Below are 20,503 nucleotides of genomic sequence, written 5' to 3'. Positions count from 1 at the left end.
GCCCCAGTGACTGGGCACTCGGAGGCCTCGGCCCGGGTTCTGGAGGACAGCGATTCCGGGTGCGCGGAGCCACTTCCGGGAGAACTCAGAAAACACAAGTGCCTTCTCCACAGTGCAAGGCAGACGCCAGCGGTCGCCAGCGGGCCAGAGATACTCACCCTGAAAATCAGCATTTCTATTTCAGCGAAGAAACAAGTTTCATGGTGGGGAATTCTTTCACTCAACTTTGTATGTTTTGAGGAAGTTTGTTTTGTTTCGCTTCGTTTTTTTTTTTTTTGGTAAACTATTTATATAAGAAAATGTTAACGACCTCATTGCGTGGGGCAGAGGACACCCACGGCCTGATACCCGTGAAGTGAGAGTATCAACTGTGGTGTTGCTTGTCAAGTATTGCATCTGCTGCTTCATCGTGGGGTGAGCCCTCAGATAAGCCGAGGGCTCAGGAGGGGCAGGTAGGCAGCTGGGATACCTGCCTGAAGATTCGATTAAATACACATCTTGGCCCACTCTGACTGGCTACCAGTACGTTCATGTTTTTACAGGAGCCTTCAAAACAAATCATGGCAGCCCTTCTGGCCCGTCCCTCTTGCTCTCCTCAACGATCCGGAAGAGCGGCCTTTTCCTTTCCACAGCTTTGTCCTCTCCAGTAAAGTTCCCCTTCAGTGGGATTTTACCACCCGGCAGCATTTGTAATTCTTGACTCCCCGAATCCAAGTGGTTTTACGTGCGCCTTCACACAAGCTGACAGGGAGCAGAATGCCGTGAATGAAGGCCACATAAAACTGGACTTGAAACTAGATATTAAAGTTAGCAGAAGTGAATACAAGCCCTACTAACCTTCACCTAACTTAGAATTTTATTTCTAAACTACAGAAGCCCAGTTCCTCGTCTGAGACGATTTTCCATACTCTCCTGCTGATGGGAGCAGCTGTGTGGCTGGACCCACACTAGGCGGCCCATCCCGAGGCCTTGGAAGCGCCTCCCCATCTGTCCCACCCAGGCCCCTCTTCGTTGGTGGAACCTCCCTTTCAAGAGGCCCTAGTCTACTTGTTGGTACGCTTAACAGAAACTGACCTTGGTCTTGATGTGGCACAACAAATGTATTTCTTCTGTTGTGTTGTGTTAGTCTGTTCCAAATGAAATGGCCCCATCTGTTAAGGTATTCGCTTGTTTTTGACTGGACTGTCTTCACTAAATCCTGTGATTCAACTTCCTATGAAAACCGCAGCTGGGCCCCGTCTGTTGATGCAGGGTAATCCGAAGGAAGGCTGCTTTGGGATCTCATTGTGTTTCTACACCATCCTTCAGTCAGGTATACCTAAACATGTTTCACATTTTGAGTTAGTAAGTAGTCAACTTGGACATTTTTCAGGAGTGTAATCCCTCCAGCGTCTCAGCACATGACTGCCGTGTGAACGGACCACGTCAGGCAGCCAACATTTCCTCATCTTCTCCTTGTGCTTAGAGTTCAGGAGCTCCTTGTTGCCACTTTTTCCCACAGAAACCTAGTCCCTCTGTGTGAGCTGTAGTCCCTGCAGTGCTGGGAAACGCTACAGCCTGTTAGTTTTTGCTTCTTGTTGCATCCTTACTTGGTTTTGAAATCGGGAATCTTGGCCTCGCAGAGTGGGTCTGGAAAAGCGCCCTCCCTTTCAGCCGTTTTGGAACTGTTTGGTAACATGCCATAGGATTGGGCAGAGAAGCGACCAGGTCCTGGGCCTTTCTGCGTTGAGACTTTGCATTGCTGAACCGGTCCCACAACACATTATTGGTCAATTCAGGTTTTCTGTCCTTATGATCCGATTTTGGACGTGTGCAGAAATATATCCATTTATTCGGAGTTTCATAATTTGTTGATGTGTAGTTGTTTTAAAAAGTAATACTCTTGAGTTTCTGTGGTGTCAGTCCTAACAGCTCCATTTTCACCCCTGGTTTTATCAAGTCTTTCTTAGTCTAGTTGAAGGTGCATCAGCTTTTTGGATTTATAAAAAGCTAATTCCATTAATCTTTTGTTATTTCATTCTTTTATTTTTTTTAAAGATTTATTTTCATTACAAAGTCAGATATACGGAGAGGAGGAGAGACAGAGAGGAAGATCTTCCATCCGATGATTCACTCCCCAAGCAGCCGCAACAGCTAGTGCTGTGCCGATCCAAAGCCAGGAGCCAGGAGCTTCTTGCAGGTCTCCCACGCGGGTGCAGGGTACCAAGGCTTTGGGCCGTCCTTGACTGCTTTCCCAGGCCACAAGCAGGGAGCTGGATGGGAAGTGGAGCAGCCGGGATTAGAACCGGCAACCATGTGGGATCCCGGCGTGTGCAAGGCAAGGACCTTAGCCACTACGCCATGGAGCCGGACCCTATTTCATTCATTTAGTTTTAATCTTGTGTTTTTTTTTCCCTTCTAGTCTTGATTTGTTCATGTTTTTCTAGAAATGTGGTCAGGTTTATAGTTTTTTAATGTGGTTATTACTGTATTCTACCTTCTCAGTACTGTGTTGCTGTATTCCTTGAGTTTTGTATGTTGTGCCTCCGTTCTCATTACTTTTAAGGCATTTAAACATTTCACTCTGGTAACACATTCTTCATCCAAGAGTATGTTGTTCAGCCTCTGTGCGTCGGTAGTTTGGTTTGATACCTGATTTTACTGTTATGGTCAGAAAGGATACAGCCCTCTCTCTGCGTATGTTAGTGCTTGCTGCGTGAGACTAGGTGCTCTGGCCGTAGGCACAGCGCTCGGCAGTCACCCCCTGGCACTGATCCTGGGTGGTCACCGTCCTTGCTTGACGTCTGTTCTCTGAGATATCCGTACAGCTATTCCTCACTTGGGTTTCTGTTTAAACGACATTCTTCCTCCCACTTTGTCATGTGTCAAGTGCGTTTCTTGTAAATAACATGCAGAATAACATAATTATTGCATCTTACTTCTAAATCCCCCTAGTCTATCCATGGAGTTCACTTGGGAAATGGAGTTCGTTTATATTCAAGTTATTGGTGATACCTGTTGGCTTAGTCCTGCCATAATCTCACGTTTTTTCTGAGTGTTCCTTGTCTTGCTAGTGGAGTTTATACCTTTTTGTTCTTTCCTGTCAGCTGGGGAGGCTGCTTTAGCCCCGGTTCCTGTTGGACACCACAGTGTGCTTTCCGTGGGCCTCTCGTTGAGTGCATGTGGCAGAAGCCAGGAGAGATGACTGGCAGCCTTGGCATGCCATCCCCCAGCAGCTGCCCATGCATGGCATTTGTTGGGCCGGGGGGCGCCGCCACTTGATCGGAGATGGGTGGAGTTCACAGACCCCCGGCCTGTGTCCACGATCACGGTGAGGGCCTGAAGATGCAGAGCCTGTCGGGTATCAGGACGGGCAGAGGGCGAGACGCCTGGCAGCCCTGGTGCAGCTCTGAGTGGACTGACACGCACGCAGATCTCGGGTTGGGTTACAGGAATTCCTGTGTGTGGTTCCGGGGGTGTCGTTCCCTGTGTGCCAGTGGACGGGGCGAGGAATAGGCCCCAGTCAGAGTGGGTGCTAAGGACAAGATCCCCTTGCCGTTCCCCAGGCTGGCCCTTGCGGTGCAGGGCACTGTGGGTGAGGCTGTCCTGGTGCAGCGGGAGCGGGCGTGCTGGGGTGGAGGGGTGCAGGGTCAGGTTGGGTTTGTGCGGCTGCAGTCTCTCCTAGTGCAGTACAGTGTGTGGTGTGCACATGCTGTGTCACAGGGAGTGTGGCTTCCCAGGATGGGCCCTGCTGCTTCTGCGGGCACTGTGGGGGACTCTGAGTTCCCACCCTGAGTCAGTAGCTGACAGGAGTCTAGGCCCCTCTCCTTCCAGGCCTCCCAGCCTGTGGCACCCATGGAGTCCCACTGTGGCTAACTGCCCAGTTCAGGTGCGTGTGCACACGGGCTCTGCTGAGGCTCGCGCTGGCCTGTCCTTAGGGTAAGGGGTCTCCTAGCTGGGGGGCCACAGGCCCAGCTGCTGAGTGGCTCTGACCTGTCCATGCTGCCGGCCCAGGGCTCTGAGCCCTGCCAGCTTTCTTTCACTCCCCTGCCGGGTTCAGGCACTCGCCTGGAGATAAGCTACTCGGCATTTGGGTCCTTTTCTGGGGGCGGCACAGTAAATGTCCACTTTGGGATTGTGATAATCAGCCAGGAGGAAAATGGGCTAATTAAGCACTGCATGCCTGTTAGAGATGCATACAGCCTGTTCCTCCCTCCAGTTTTGCCCTACAGCTGCAGTTATGGAAGAGGTAAGTAAATGTCCCCAGAGCCTCTTACGTGTTCAGGATCTTCTTTAAAAAACATCTGGACTGAGTGTATTTCACCTGATGAGAGACTATGGAATCAGGTCCTGACATCGGGCAGGACATCTTCAGGATGCCGTCCGGGGCACGCTGCCCTGTGCTGAGGCGCCTCGAAGGAAGGGACGCCCCCAGAGAAACTCACACATACTGAAATCAGTAAGGGCACACCTGTGGTTTATTTGCAGTCAGCATGCAAGGAGCGCTGCCCGTCTCCATGGCAGCAACAGCGAGGGGACAGCCACGTTAACACCTCTCGAAGACTCTGTAGAGGTCAGGCAGGTTAGCAAGCTGCAGGATGTTTCCATCTTCAGTGAAGTGCTTTGGAGGCAGCAGGTGTGAGCGGAAGGCCTTATAGACGACGTGTTCCACCGTCCACTTCCAGGGCTTGGCAGAGGATGTAGGGAGCTGGCTCTGGAAAACAGCATTAGACATCATAAACCCCCACACTGGCACCCCGGCTGGACCGGCTGATGGGACAGGGACTGGGCCCGGGGAGGCTCAGGGCTTTGTCTTAGCCAGTTCCCCTGAGGGCCCCTCCTGCAGGGATCCACAGGTGTTTCCGAAGGAAAACAGCCATTGTTCCTGTGGGGTTTTGGGCTAAGGAGTCTGCTGCGTTGAGCCTTACAGGGTGGAATGTGACGTCTGCTCCTGACTGCGTCAGGCCGTCACAGCAGGCGCATCACTAACCCTAGGGGGCGTCAGCTGGCACTAACGCTTCACGTGGGTGGGCAATGAAGATGAGGAGCGTGGAGTCTCCCACTGGCATACCCAAGCTTTGTTCCCAGCGCTCAGGACTGGGGGCTGGGGAGTCCTGGCGCTGCCAACAGCCCCTGCGGTTCCTCGCCTGTGAATACAGCCTCCCACTTGCCCTCAGCAGTCCTGGCAGGCTTCTATAGGGAGGTGGCTACCTGCTCATGTGCGAGGTGCCTCGACCCCATACACTCCGCTCCAAAAATGCTTACTGAAAAGCACTGGCCACGGAGTGGGAAAGCGCACATCAGGAGGCCGGGCTCTCGCGTCCAGCTGACCGGCAGCACCGAGTCCCGGGAAGACAAGCTTGCCAGCCTAAGGAGACTGGCTGCACCCAAGGGGGAAGAGGGACAGAGCGGACCACGTAACTGAAGTCTGGCTCTGAAGGCTTGTTTCTGTGTTTGACCACTCCCTGAGAAGCTGGCCATGGTCTTTGAGCCTGAAAGGTGGCAGGCCCCCCAGCCCGGGCTGCCAGCGCCATCGGCACAGTACCTGCTGGCCCGACAGGGTCGAGTCCTCTGATACGTACTGCTTCCGGACTGAGTAAAACATGGCGCATTCTTTACTGAGGCTCTCGAAGCACTCCTTCTCCTCATCCCAGTTGACCTGGTGCAAAGGGGCCATGCGTCAGACGGGCTCGCGCTTCACACCCATTCCATTTCTGAGCGGAGGTCAGACAAAAACCCCAAGCGTAACTCTTTCCTCCCCCTTGAAGGTCCAGATCAGACCGCTGAGCACTGCTGGGGACGAGCGGGGCACTCCCACGCCAGCCGTGCCCACGCACACTCCCTGGCTCCCACACAGGCCCACACACCAGCATCGGCGCCGGCACTCACCTCGGTGGCCAGTCGAAGGATGAAGATGGGCAGGCCCTCCAAGGGGGGCACGTAGTTGTCAATCAGAAGGGGCAATCCGATCAGGTTCCCGGCCTGTGTGTGGGGACCAGAGCAGCGCCGGTGAACCGTGTTGCAATCGCACATCCCTGCCCTTGGGCCTGTCGTGCCGGACGACAAGGTACTTGGCTGGACAGTGAGCGCAGAGCTAAGCACTGGAAACAACCCTTTCCTCCGATCTGCTCCTCAACCAAGGGACTCGGAGAAACCTCAGGCGGGGGATGGGGAGGAAACAGAAGTGGCATAGCCACCTGCCATGACAGCGTCGCCTTGTGTCCAGGCCGCACCAGCAGCAAGGGGTGGGCAGCACTGGACAGTAGTGTTCACCCTAGACATGCAAGCGGGCAGCCAGGCCCCCGGTCCCGACCTTGGCAATGATCGTATCTGAATACCACAGAGACCTAAGAAGAGCTGTCAGTGGCAGCGTGTGACCTGGGCATGCCGGACGGGCGCTAGTGTGTGTCTCGGCTGTGCCACCTCCACTCCAGCTCTCTGGGAATGGGCTGGAAAAGGCAGTGGAAGATGGAAAGGGTTTGGGGGTCCCTAGCACCCAAACGGGAGAGCAGATGAAGCTCCTGGCGTTGGCCTGCCTCAGTCCTGGCCTCCGCAGCTCTCTAGGGAGCAAACCACAGGAGGTGGAGACACTCATTCTGTTTCCCCACCTCAAGCAAGTCTTAAAGAATGCTGTGGGCCCGGCGCAATAGTGTAGTGGTTAAAGTCCTCACCTTGCACACACCGGGATCCCATATGGGCACCAGTTCCCATCCAGCTCCCTCTGGTGGCCTGGGAAAGCAGTCAAGGACAGCCCAAAGCCTTGGGACCCTGCACCTGTGTGGGAGACCTGGAGGAAGCTCCTGGTTCCTGGCTTCGGATAGGATCAGCTCCAGCCACTGCGGCCACTTGGAGAGTGAATCATCAGACGGAAGATCTTCCTCTCTGTCTCTCCTCCTCTCTCTATATCTGCCTTTCCAATAAAAATAAATAAATCAGTAAATAAAAAGAATGCCTGTGCACCTCATCAATTTCCAAGGAGAAATAGTCCGCGAGCATCTCCGCCTTCTTCTTCAGAAACTCAACGATGTATTCGGCAAGTCCCTCCTTGGGACCGTCCTCCTCGGTCCAGCCGCTCTCGGGACTGTCCAGGGCGAGCATGGCGAGGTCGAAGAGCGGGGCCGGCTCCTAGGGCAGAGCAGGAACACGGAGCGGTGAGCGCGGGCTGCGCGAGAAGCGTGGATGGCCAGGAAACCATCGTCAGGACAGCAGGCGGGACAGGCCAACACCCACTGCTGCCGTCCCAGGAGGCTGAACAAGCCGCAGCGAGCCTCCACCCGCTGCCAATCACCTGGAACCACACACTGAAACCCAGAGAGACAGCGTGCCCAGGCCACCTGCCACTTGTCCCTCCTGCCCTGCGCTATCATGCCAAACACCCACACGGCACACTGCTGTCTGCACAATACAAGTCAAACAAAAACCCAAAGGCTTACTCGTTCGGTAACAACTTTAAATTTCCTAAGCAAAGAGCAGAATTGTAAAGAGAAAACAGGTTTGTATCTATACTTAGCCGTTTCAACAGATCTTTTCCCCGGTAATTTGACAGACCAAGCAGCAAAGCAGTGCAAGGAGATTTGAACACCACTATCAACTTGACATACTAACCATAGAGTATTCTACCCAAGGTCTGAAAATGATTTTTTTTGAAGATTTATTTTTATTGGAAAGTCAGATATACAGAGAGGAGGAGAGACAGAGAGGAAGATCTTCCGTCTGATGGTTCACTCCCCAAGGGGCCGCAATAGCTGGAGCTGAGCTAGTCCGAAGCCAGGAGCCAGGAGCTTCCTCCAGGGTCTCCCACATGGGTGCAGGGTCCCAAGGCTTTGGGCCGTCCTCGACTACTTCCCCAGGCCACAAGCAGGGAGCTGGATGGGAAGCAGGGCTGCCAGGATTAGAACCAACAACCCATATGTGATCCTGGCATGTTCAAGGCAAGTACTTAGCCAATAGGCTACTGCACCAGGCCCAGAAATCAACTGTTTTCAAGTACTTAAGGAAAATTACTCAGAACGACCATATCCTGGGCCATGAAAGCAGTCTCGGTGACTCTAGGATGTCTTCTATTTTTAAATTAACTTATTTTATTGGAAACACAGACATACATAGTTGAGAGAGAGCTTTTCCCTCCACTGGTTCCCTCCGCAGGTAGCTGCAATGGCTGGAGCTGAGCTGATCCAAAGCCAGGAGCCAGGAGCCAGGAGCCTCTTCCGGGTCTGCCACACAGGTGCGGGGTCCCTAGGCTTCGGACTCTCTACTGCTTTCCCAGGCCACCAGAGGGAGCTGGACGGGAAGTGGAGCTGCCGGGACATGAACCGGCGCCCATATGCAATCCTGGGTGTGCAAGGCAAGGATTCAGCCACTAGGCTATCATGCTGGGCCCTATTGTAGGATGTCTTCTGACCAAAATGATGTAATGAAATTAGAAACCTGTACCATGTCTAGAAAATCCCCAACAGAGAGGAAACTAAATAGCTCTAAGTAATAATAGCAAAATACCTTTTGATTTCTCTTGTCTGAAAATGTCAAAGAAGACAGGGAAAGGGGTGTGGTATTTGGCCCCATGGTTGAGCTCCTGCTGGGGAGGCACATGGCTCGTTATGCGTATGACATCAGAGTGCCTGGGACCAAGTCCCAGCTCCGCTCCTGTTCCACATCCCTGCCAACGCACGGCCTGGGCAGCAGCAGGGCACGGCTCGAGTCCGTGGGTCCCGGGGTGAGTCAGCGGCCCCCGGCTTCCTGCCTGGCCCAGCCCCCGCTGACGCAAGCCCGAGGACTGAACTGGCAGACGGAGGGATCTGGGAAACGAACTGCTCACTGGAAGATTTCTATGTTTCAAATAAAGGGAGAAAAAGGGTGGGGGAATGGGGCCCGGCGGCGTGGCCTAGCGGCTAAAGTCCTCACCTTGAACGCCCCGGGATCCCGTATGGGCGCCGGTTCTAATCCCGGCAGCTCCACTTCCCATCCAGCTCCCTGCTTGTGGCCTGGGAAAGCAGTCGAGGACGGCCCAATGCATTGGGACCCTGCACCCACGTGGGAGACCTGGAAGAGGTTCCTAGTTCCCGGCTTCGGATCGGTGCGCACCGGCCCGTTGCGGCTCACTTGGGGAGTGAAACATCGGACGGAAGATCTTCCTCTCTGTCTCTCCTCCTCTCTGTATATCTGACTTTGTAATAAAATGAATAAATCTTTAAAAAAAAAAAGGGGGGGGAAGTAAAAGACAAATTAAGCCAAAATAAATAGTAGGAATATCAGACATCAAAGCAGATAACAACGAAATAGAAAACAAAGCAGACGGAACAATCAGACAGCAAAAGTTGTTTGAGAGGATTAACAAAATTGGTAAATCCTTTTTAATCAAGTTGAAGAAAGAAGACCCAAACAGGCACCGATAGGGTGAAGGGAAGTTCGGGGGGCGCAGAGCTACGGCATTAAGAGAACCAGAAGTACTAGGAATGACACAGCAACCGATTGAAAAGCTTAGATGAAGTGGACAAATGTCTGGAAAACATAATGAAGCTCATGCGAAAAGACACAGAACCTGAGACTCCTCTTTCCACTGGAGACGCTGAATTCCTAGACAGCTTCCCGTGACCCAACTCCCCAGACGGCCTCTCTGTCCCACAGTAAGACACGCGGTCTGAGAGGATGGAGTAGGGCACCCCCCACAGCTCATATCCAAGAAGCAACTGAGAGCTGAACTTTTTAAAGAATACCATTCACAATAGCATAAAAATGAAATACCAAGGCATATTCTTCCAAAGGTTTTCTTATGCTGACCCAGAGTCAAGACAAACTTAACTAAAATCTTGGGTTTCCTTTCCTTTCCTTTTTTTCCAGTATGTCACATGAAAAAAAAAAATCACTATGAAACAACATTGGCAATATGATATCAACTCTAAATTAAAAGCAGGCATTAATATCTTGGGGCCCAGTACGGTAGCCTAGTGGCTAACGTCCTCGCCTTGCCTGCGCCTGGATCCCATCTGGGTGCTGGTTCAGTCCTGGCAGCTCCACTTCCCATCCAGCTCCCTGCTTGTGGCCTGGGAAAGCAGTGGAGGACAGCCCAAAGCCTTGGGACCCTGCACCCATGTGGGAGACCCGGAAGAGGCTCCTGGCTCCTGGCTCCTGGTTTCGGATCAGCTCTGCTCCAGCTGTGCCACTTGGGGGGGGGGTGAATCAACGGATGGAAGATGTTCCTTTCTGTCTCTCCTCTTTCCGTTTATCTGACTTGCCAGTAAAAATTTCTTGGAAGAAGTGGGCTAAGTGTGTTAACAGAGGCTGTGTCTGGACCATAGCTTTAGAGAGGCTTATTACTATTTTTAACTTTTTCCAAGTTTTCTTATTTGGATATGTATTAACTTCTGGGATAATCATTTGTTTATGGTGGGTACTAAATGACTGACTAAAAAGTTTAAACTTTATTACAATTTAACTTCAAATCAATACAGATACTACCTTAAAAAGATGTAGAAAACATTGATAACACTACGGACAGAATCATATTGAAGCAGTATTTTCAGAAATGGCCAGTAGTTGAAGATTCAAACTGAGAAGGAGATGAACTTACCGACAGCCTCAGAACACCAAAATTGGCAAAATCATGAATGAGAATCTGGTAGAACAGCTCTTCACTGAAATAAAAACAGAAGTGACTTTGAGGAAAGCCTGATCACCCTGCAGAGGGACACACGGGAGATGGGACCCCAAACACGGGCGCAGCTGCCCGGCCTGGCGTGGAAACCGGTTAACAGGTGCACAGGAGTTGTATTCCTTCCCAGAGCTACGAGCCCCAGCGGCAGCTCCAGCCAGGGCTGGGGGGCCAGCCTGCACACACAGGCTCCAGCTCACGACCAAGTGCGGCTCGCCATCCTCCATGCCCAGTTCCCACCTCCCTGAGGTTCAGTGGCGCCCCACGGTGAAATCTGACAAGTCTGTTTTTGACTCACGTCCCCTTTGCCCTAATGACAAAGAATCCTATCAATCATTTTCTGGTAATTCGCCGTTCAACATTACCTGATTTAGCATAGCGAGGGGAGGGGATTGTCCGAAACACCCGGGAGAGGGCCCGAGGCACCTGCTGCTGCACTGCCATTTGCGTACGGGACGCCGCATGTTCAGCTGTGGCGTGCTTACAGATGCACAGCCCTGGAGTTGCCCGTTTATACGATACTTCATAGTTCTTAAAACGGACTGAGCCTTAAGGGTGTGGCTGCCCAACTTTTCATGACCTGTTAGCACAAAGCATCCTGCCAGGCCCGCCTCCTGGGGGGAAACTGAGGCACCCACGAGCGGACTGGCTCCACGTGAGGGAGCTAAACCCGGAGAACTGACTGGACCGGGCTCTCCTGGCGCTTCTCCCTGTCGTCCCAGGAGACCACTCACACCTGTTAACAGCGACAGTCCCGGGCACAGCCTGATCTGAGTGTGAGAGATGAAAGGTGGTGATGGCAAATGTGACTGGGAACCCTGGAAGCCTCACCCCTACAATCCCCACCAAGGAAGCGTCCGCCCACTATCCCAGCCCCACGATCCTTAAAGCCACAGCGGAGCCTGAACACAGCGCAGGAGGAGCGAGTTCCGAGCACTCAAGGAGGCGGGTGCTGAGCTTCCGGAAGGGGCGGCTTCCAGGTCAAGGGACAGACACTGGGTTTTGATCTCACGTGTCAACTCTAACAGGTCATGGAGATCCCAGATGGCCAGGGAGCACTCCAAGGCCATAGCCAGGCTGATGGGCACAGAGTCCCACGGGGCCTGAGGACATGTGGCTGGCGGAGGCAAGGTGACAGCGACCTCTAAGATGCCTCACCTGGTCAAGAACACAGTTCATGGTACTTCAAGATTCGAGAGGCGTGCATACACCCAGGCCCCAGGAAACAACCCACAGGCACGTCCCTACCCGGGCACCAGGCCAGTGGCTCTGGCAGCTGGGAGGCTCTGCCATGGTTCCCAGAAAGCAGCCCGTCATTGTTCTGTTGCATCCACACAGTACCTCTTCACGCATGCGCACACGCACACACACATTGAATTACCTAAGTTTGGTGGTGTTGAGGAGGTATAACTTGGTTTGATGCTGTGCCAAGGCCCACTGAGGATTCACACAGCCCACGAAGGAGTAGTTTCGCAGCATCTCCCGGAGAGCTGGAAAACACAGACACACACACACACAACATGTGAGACACAGGATCCCAGTGGTCCTTCCGCACGGCCCAACACAGCAGCACCAGAGATGCCAGGCAAGCCATGCCACCTGCAGAACCACCTGCTGTGAATACAGGTGAAGCACAAGGCGCGACTCATCTCTGAAGACGCAACAAGAATTGCCAAAGGAGTAAGAAGTACTCTGGGGCTGTATTTGGCTGCGGGTGACAGTTCGAGGCCTGGCTGCTCTGCTTTGGACACAGCTCCCCGCTAAGGGGCCTGGGAGGGCAGCAGAAAGTCCAGGCGCTTGGGCCCCTGTCCCTGACGGAGACCAGGCTGAAGCCCCAGGCTCCTGGCTTGGGCCTGACCCGCGCTGTGGTGGTGCGGCCATCTGGGCAGTAAGCCAGCAGGTGCAGGAGCTCCATCTGTTTGTTCTCTCTGTAGCTCCTGGCCTTTCAGGTAAATAGATGACTCTTTAAAAAGAGAAACAAAAAGGAAAAAAAAAATAGTTGAGGATCAAAATCCAAGACATAGCAGAACCCAGAGCAGTGATGACAGCTCTGAAGCCAACTGCAGGAACCTCACAGAGGCCCTGGACTCGCAAGCGTTCAGCTTTGCTGGCTCTGAAGGTGCGGTCGAAGGAGGCCACCTGGGGCAGCCAAGCTCCTGGTGCGGCAGCACTCCATATGGTGCCAGTTCAAGTCCTGGCTGCTCGGCTGCTGCTCCAGCTCCCTGCTGATGGTCTGGGAAAGCCACAGAGCGTGGTTTATGTCCTTGGGCCCCAGTAACACAGGAGAGACCCGAAGAAGCTTCTGGCTCCTGACTTGGGATCAGCTCAGCTCTGGCTGTTGCAGCCATTTGGGAAGAGAACCAGCAGATGGAAGATTCTGTCTCTCCTTCGCTCTGTGTAAATCTGCCTTTCAAATAAAAATAAATCTTTACACTTTTTCTGGGAATGGCTGGGAACGGGGAGTCTAACGGGAGACCACTGTCCTGCCCAGGAAGCTGGAGTGCAGGCTGCCCCACAGTGTAACAGAGCCCACAGCTGTGCCCCAGGCTCAGGCCATCCCCACTCGGAGGGCAGGAAGCACGAGTGCCACCTGCAGAGAGCCACAGCGTGAAGACGGGCCATCACAAACGGGTCCTCGCAGGCTCCTGCAGCGAGAACCCACGGGGGCAGGTGGCCTGAAAACCTCCAGTGGAAGCCCACGCCTGCCTGTTCCCACAGGGCGCTGCTTCGGAACCAGGGCAAACTCTCCAGAAATTTCTCATTGAGCCAGGCTTAAATAACTCTCCTCAGAGGAGGCGGCAGTGATGGGCAGTCAAAGCAATCCCAGAGCACGCAAAGCAAACAAAATGTTGCGAATTAGCATCCGGAGGAAACCAGGGAATGAGATAAATTAGGGCTTCAGATTCTGATGGGGTCGAAGAGAGCCCCGAGGGCGTGTGTAGTGTGTGTGTGAGGTCTGTGTGTAGTGTGTGTGAGAGGTCTCCAAGCCCACTCTGCGCTCGGAGCTGGAGCGTTCCAAACAAGACTTCTAACACACGGAACTGTCACAACGACAAGCTCAAACAGACCACAACACGCTAGGCAAAGAGAGTTAACTCTGTGATCTAAAGAAACTGTCCAGACGCAGCCAAGAGGCAGAGCTGGAGTCTGAAAAGGCAGTGAGAGAAGTCAACATGGAGGATAAAAAAATACGAGAATTCTGAAACCCATGCTTAGGCTTGTTTCTATTACACTCTTCTATAAACTCTTTCTAGGCCTCTTCTGTGTAAATCAGGTCCCAGAAAAGGCAGGAACTCTGATGTTAAAGCTACTTGAAGATAAAATATCTGAGAACATTCCATAAGTAATGAAAGATGCCAAACCTCAACTCTAGGAACCTCAACAAAATCCATAGCCGGTACATGGTTCCTACAAGATAGTTTACCAAAAAAAAAAAAAAGATTGCAAACATTACCCAGGAGGAAGAGCAGGAGACTCCACTCGGTAATAAAACATACGGCTGCCGGCGGGCTTTCCTTAATAACAGCAGAAATCAGCCAATGAGAAGAGCTTTGATGCATAAGCTCCAATCAAACTGAAAACCAATCAGAAAACTTTTCCAACTAGAGGGCCGGCCTTGTCGCTGCAGGGGACCAACCCCCGCCTGCGCCGCCACTCGCAGCCTGACCCTCTGGAAGGTGCTTGGAAAAGCAGCAGAAGCTGGCCCAACGTTTGGGCCCTGTCACCCACGAGGGAGACCCGGATAAGGCTCCCGGCTAAGGCCTGGGTCAGTCCTTGCGTTGTAACCATCTGGAGACTGAACCAGCTAGTACAGGATTTTTCTTTCCCTCCCTCTTCCACCCCTGGTACCTTGCAAATAAATAAACAAACATTAGTATATTTTTTAATAGAGTGAATTAAACAAAGCAGAAGTCAATTGACCACTACTATAATCTGAATGTTTCAATCCTCCCAAATTTCACCTCTTAAGATCTAAACTCTTGGGCCCAGCATCATAGCCTAGTGGCTAAATCTTTGCCTTGCACAGGCCAGGATCTCATATGGGAGCCAGTCCACATCCCAGCTGCTCCACTTCCCATCCAGCTCCCTGCTTGTGGCCTGGGAAAGCAGTTGAGGACGGCCCAAAGCCTTGGGACCCTGCACCCATGTGGGAGACCCGGAAGAAGCTCCTGGCTCCTGGCTTCAGACTGGCTCAGCTCTGGCCATTGAGGTCACTTGGGGAGTGAATCAAGAGACGGAAGCTCTTCTTTTCTGTAAATCTGCCTTTCCCATAATGACAATAAAAAAAAATCTAAACTCTCCAGGTGACAGTGTTGGGCGGTGACTGGCTTCCCCCTCATGGCTGGGACGGCTCACAGGGCCCATCCAGGCTGTTTTGTAATAGCAATTCCGAAGGACTACGACAGCCACCAGAGGCCATAGGATGGGAGGAAGGAGTTAAGACTAAACAATACATGGTGCGTCCAAATCACATGTCAAATCAACATATTAAGGGACAATGAGCTCCATGGATGCAGCGAGCCTAACATGTTCAAGGAATCAGTTCCGGGCAAGCTTAGGATGCAAGCGCAAGGCTTTTAGGAAACCACATAGGAGTGTACCTTTAATTATCCCAGAATCAGGAAGGATTTAAGATTAAAAAAGCCAAACATGAAGAACTGATAAAACCTGCCTGTGTTATACCACGGGATTTCATCAGACAAGTGTCCCTAAGAAAAAGCTACCAGATGAGCCCTAAGGTGGCAGAAGAGTTTCATGTAAATGATAATTATCTGGAATACATAGAACACACTCCTAAAATTACACAGAAATCTAAGAATCTCAACAGAAATGGACAGAGATCTGGACCGGGCACTTACTAAAAGACGCTATACACTCAACTCATTAATAACCGAGGACTATAAAACCAACCGCCATCAGATACTGTTTCACGGAGTGAATGCAACTTCTGTGTCCTGCTGGTGAGCAGGGCCCCGTGGGACACAACCTGTCACTTACAGCTCTTTCACACAAACCCTGGAGCCAACCCACTGATGAGCTCCTGGCCAGGCAGAAGGGCTGAAGCCAGCCGGGTACTCCACACGTCTTTCAACAGAACCAGTGGCTGTGTATCCAGCAAGCGGGATCTAGGCCCGAGACCCTGAGTCACAGTTACAGCTAACAGGTGGATGGCACTCGGGAACCTGTTTTGAGTATGTATAGGAGAGGTCTTTAAGAAGTCTAAAGGAGGTCCCGGCGCGATAGCATAGTGGTTAAGGTCCTCGCCTTGAATGCACCGAGATCCCGTATGGGTGCTGGTTCTAATCCCGATGGTCCTGCTTCCCATCCAGCTCCCTGCTTGTGGCCTCGGTACCCTGCACCCTGTGTGGGAGACCCAGAGGAGTCTCCTGGCTTCGGACTGGCTCAGCTCCAGCCATTGCGGCTGCTTGGGGAGTGAACCATCGGATGGAAGATCTTCCTCTCTGTCTCTCCTCTCTGTATATCCACCTTTCCAATAAAAATAAATAAATCTTTTTTTAAAAAAAAAGAAGTTTAAAGGAAACAATCTAAAGCATCCTTTGATGCAACAAAATGCTGAAATCCACGTCTATGAAACCTTTAGCAAATTCATGAAAAACGATACCAAGAAACTAAGCGTAGATTTCAGAAACTTTCTTGCACCAAAATAAACCTTGTGATTCCATTTTCCAAACTTTCAGGCGCTCTGATAGCAATGACAGGAAACACTACATAATGCTATTTGTAACAACAAAAATAGTAGGAATACAAACACAGGTGGTCAAAGTCAAACCCAAAGGAGAGACTTCCTTATCACAGAGTTCAGGCCGGCACTGCCGTGTGGGGGGAGGGCAGAGGACAGAGAGGCAGCAGACCCGAGCTCCAGAAGGATGGCGGCCAAGGGGAGCCAGGCAGGAGCTGCAGGCGCCGACCACACCAGGCTGCAGCCCTTCCCGCCCTGCCCAAACTCCCCAGTGCCAGGCAAAGGCAAACACAGCTTCTGCAGTTTGTTCCCGAGCAGCAGCAATGGGAAGCATACCCTACAAGCAGCCAGCCGCGTCCTTCAGCCATCTTTAGCTCACCATGAGGTCCTTCTAGCGAGAGGACTGTGGCCTACAGGATGACTCCTCCAGGACGCCTCTGAGATTTCCAAACAAGGCCTCGTGCCTTGCCCCCTTGAGCACTCACTTTAGCCCCAGCCCAGACCTGCTCCCAAAGCCCCTGGGGTCACAGGAAGGAGTGCCCCAACCCTGTAGGGGGAGGGTGCAGTCTCCCTAGAGCGGCTGCACTACCCCAAGGCTGTACCCCCACTTCCCACACCAAAGAGCCTTACTTCCGCCTGCCCTTTACCTGGGCCACCTCCTCAAATTCTGGTACCAGAGACGGGAGCTGGGCTCCACTGGCCCACAGCCTGAGGTAACAGGGATGCCCTGCTGCTTGAGGGCAGCCAGCGTCCGCACCACAAGCCCTCACTGGCTTTTTCTGTGTCTGCCATATGTATGTCATGAGCGTGAGCCTGCGTTAACCAAACACCTGCGATGCTCTGCACGTGTGTTTACGTTTTCCATGCAGAACTTCAAAAATTCTACAGCAAAATGAACTGAAAGATAAATTTATTTTGACGCAAACGTGGAGATCCATGCATATTTTTTGGGGGGGTCGCGATTTAAAAATTTTCTTTGAAATGCAGTTACAGACAAGAGACAGAGAACCCTCCGGCTCCTGTCTCACTCTCCAAAATGCCACAGTGGCCAGGCCAGGCTGAGGCCAGAGGCCTTGCCCTTCCTCCGAGCCTCCCACGGGGGTGCCAGGGATGCAGGGAGTGGCCCGGCACACCAGCAGGGGGCTCGACTGGAAGGTGAAGCAGCTCCCACAAGGGACCCCAACATCCCAGGTTGGGGCTCCACCTGCTACGCCACAAGGCCAGCCGCACAATTTGTCATCATATGCGTTTCCATGAATATGCTGGGTATGTGTTACACGTGTGCGTGTGTGGTCACACACACATGCGCATATGTACATGTTTAATAAAAGCAGCACAGGGCCCGTCTCTGGCACGGCCGGAAGCCCATACGGGTCCTTAGCGCTTCTTTTCAGTTTGGGCAGCCCAGGTTAAGTTCTCAGTTATGTAAGTTCTGAGACACCACCACCCCTTCTCCAAAGATAACTCACTTCTTCCTTTGTAGAAGAGTGTTCCCCTTTGTTCCCACTGGAAACTCAGTGTCTCCACAGGATGTTCTGTGTAGGCGGAAGATGATTATTTTAAAAGCTGGAGCACAGCAAGTCCTCCTGGATAATGAGGCACTGGAGGGAAAACGCAGCGCAACCCCTTCGGCAGGGTCAGATTTTTCCACGGGAACGGCGGGGGCGCTCGGACGCAGCCAGGGCCAGTGCGGTGCAGCCCCGCCGGGTAGGGCAGGAGGGTGGCCACTCCTCACCATGCAGCCTCCCACCAGAATTCCGAGGATCTACGTTGCATTCCTCCCCGGAGCACCCCAAACGTGTAGGTGCTCACCCAGCACCACCTCAGGGAGCAGCAGAAGGAGACAACATCCCGGTGGGCTTCAAGATCAAAGTGTGCACCTGAGTTTACAACCTAGGCCTTGGTTTTTGGCCCATTGTCCCCAGCAGCAGTCCCGCCCACCTGGCAGGTCAGCCAGACCTCCGGCTGCTCATGGAGCGCAGGGTCCCAGCCTGCACACCTCGGTGGATGCTCCCCGGCAGGGCCCTGGTTGACGCTCGGCCCCACTCCGCAGCTCTCTCCCCAGACCCTCCCCCCAGGCCCCTGCGGACGGCCTTCCATCTGTTACCACATTTCTTTCCTTTAACACTGCAGCCAACTGTTAACCCAACACCAAGGGATCCCGGGAGGCGTGCTCACGGCACACCTGTTACTCCTGCCTCTGGGCTTGGCATGGTGCATATATATACAAAGCTACCTGATGAGGTCTACGGATCCCATCAGGGACCAAAAGACACTGCCATCACGTGTAACTGGAGCCAAGACATTCACCAAACAAAAAAAAATTGCAAGTATAGATTTCTGGACACAAAAAATATATTTTTTTACATTTAAATGGCAACTCATTTTTTTAGATTTATTTTACTTTTTTTTTTTTTGAAAGGCAGATATACAGAGAGAAGGAGAGAGAGAGACAGATCTTCTGTCCACTTGGGTCTGCCCCCAAGTGGCCACAACAGCCAGAGCTGAGCCGATCTGAAGTCAGGAGCCCCTCTGAGTCTCACACGCGGGTGCAGGGTCCCAAGGCTTTGGGCCTGTCCTCGACTGCTTTCGCAGGCCACAAGCTGGATGAGAAGTGGAGCAGCTGGGATACAAACTGGCACCCATATGGATGCCAGGTGAGGATTTAGCCACTAGGCTATCTTGCCAGGCCCAGCTGTAACTATTTAGCTTATCGAATTCCTTACTGCTAATAATTAAACCGACAGAACCGACAGCAGGTGAATTCAGTCACGACTAATCCCTGAGAAAGTCCATAGAAGGCTTATCCAGAAACTGGGTGTTTCAGAATTCATCTCATCTGGCCACGGAAGGTGCAGTGCCCAGGGAGACAGACAGACACACGAGGTGTTTGCATCCTCAGCTTCAACACCTCTACAGCACGCACGCCACGGCCGCTCCTCTCAATCTTTTACTCCTGCAGCAAATACCGACCAAGTTCCCAGGCCAGGCGTTCTGCTGGGTCCCAAGGCTGAGGAGGTAAGCTCAAAAGCCACAATCCCTGGGGCCAGCACTGCGGCGAAACGGGGGAAGCTGCCACCTGCCACGCTGGCGTCCCATACGGGCACTGTTTGAGCTGCAGGTGTTCCACTGCCATCCAGCTCCTTGATCAGGGCCTGGGAAAAGCAGCAAAAGAGAGCCCAGGTGTTCTGGCCCTACCACCCTCACGGAAGACACAGGAAGAAGGTCCTGGCTCCTGGCTTCGGTCTTCCCCAGTTCCGGCTGCTGCGGCCGCTGGGAGAGTGAAGAGCGGATACAAGATCACCACCTCTCCCCCTTCTCTGTAAACTCAGACTTTCTGAAAGTTAATGACTCTTAAAAAATAAAAATCAAAAGATAAAATCCCTGCAGAGGATACCCAGATGAAATAAGCGTCTCAGAAGTGGGGCTCTTAGAAGGAGAGCGCCCCTTCTTTCTTCCCAGGGCCTGGAGGAACCTGCCCAGAAGTTGGCCACATCGTTGGGAACTACCGCACGTCCTCAGCCGACCTGAGCCATCGAGGAATCCCTGTGCAGCCTTCAACCTGAGGTCCACGAGCGGGCAGGTTCCACGGCCCCGGAGCCGACAGAGCATCCTAGGTGCCCATGACAGCAGCTGAGAGGAGGGCGAGGTAGTGGCACAGAGTACAGAAACACGCTTTCCCATTCTTTCATGGAGAGAGGCTTCCGGCCCGAAGGCCGCCGCCGGTAACGCCTCCAGGAGGCCTGCCTGAGCCTCCTACCGCGCACTGTCCTCTCCACCACGCATGCCTCCTGCCTCTCCCTTCAAACAGGTGTAACTACCTGCTCTGTGTCTCTCCCACGGCTCCTCCAGAATTCGGTGAGATAACACGTGCAAACACATAGTATCAGACCGACTCCAGTCTTCACCTCAGCCTTAGCAAGACTCCGCAGCTGACCGAACCTGATCCTGCTGCCAACAGCTGGATCCCATTCCCAAGTGTCTTGACACTGTAACTTTGAACAGCCTGTTGAGGGAACTAGCCTTTAAAGAAGCAAGGAGGGACCGCGGCAAGTCACGGAAGGTGAACTCAGAAGCCAACTTGGCAGGATGGCGGCCACAGGAAGCGTTCGCTTGGCCCCCCTCGCATCCTCTCCCACAAGCAGACAAAAGCCCAGACTGCTAAGACAGCGAGG

The 20,503-nt window shown here is 52.8% G+C and overlaps 1 protein-coding gene across 1 annotated transcript in view; it reads right to left on the bottom strand.

Moving 5' to 3' along the window:
• Positions 1–4,525: 4,525 nt before the first annotated feature.
• Positions 4,526–20,503, bottom strand: part of MLH1 (mutL homolog 1) — a 39,560-nt gene continuing 23,582 nt past the window's right edge. The window contains exons 14-19 of the mRNA XM_058657154.1: positions 12,009–12,117; positions 10,547–10,610; positions 6,940–7,104; positions 5,869–5,961; positions 5,525–5,638; positions 4,526–4,693 (exon numbers count right to left, since the gene is read on the bottom strand). Of these exons, the coding sequence (XP_058513137.1) occupies positions 4,526–4,693; positions 5,525–5,638; positions 5,869–5,961; positions 6,940–7,104; positions 10,547–10,610; positions 12,009–12,117 (713 nt within the window). The remainder of the gene's footprint in view (positions 4,694–5,524; positions 5,639–5,868; positions 5,962–6,939; positions 7,105–10,546; positions 10,611–12,008; positions 12,118–20,503) is intronic.

This window comes from Ochotona princeps, chromosome 30 (assembly GCF_030435755.1).
Source record: "Ochotona princeps isolate mOchPri1 chromosome 30, mOchPri1.hap1, whole genome shotgun sequence".
NCBI lineage: Eukaryota > Metazoa > Chordata > Mammalia > Lagomorpha > Ochotonidae > Ochotona > Ochotona princeps.
This window is presented reverse-complemented; position numbering and strand designations above follow the sequence as displayed.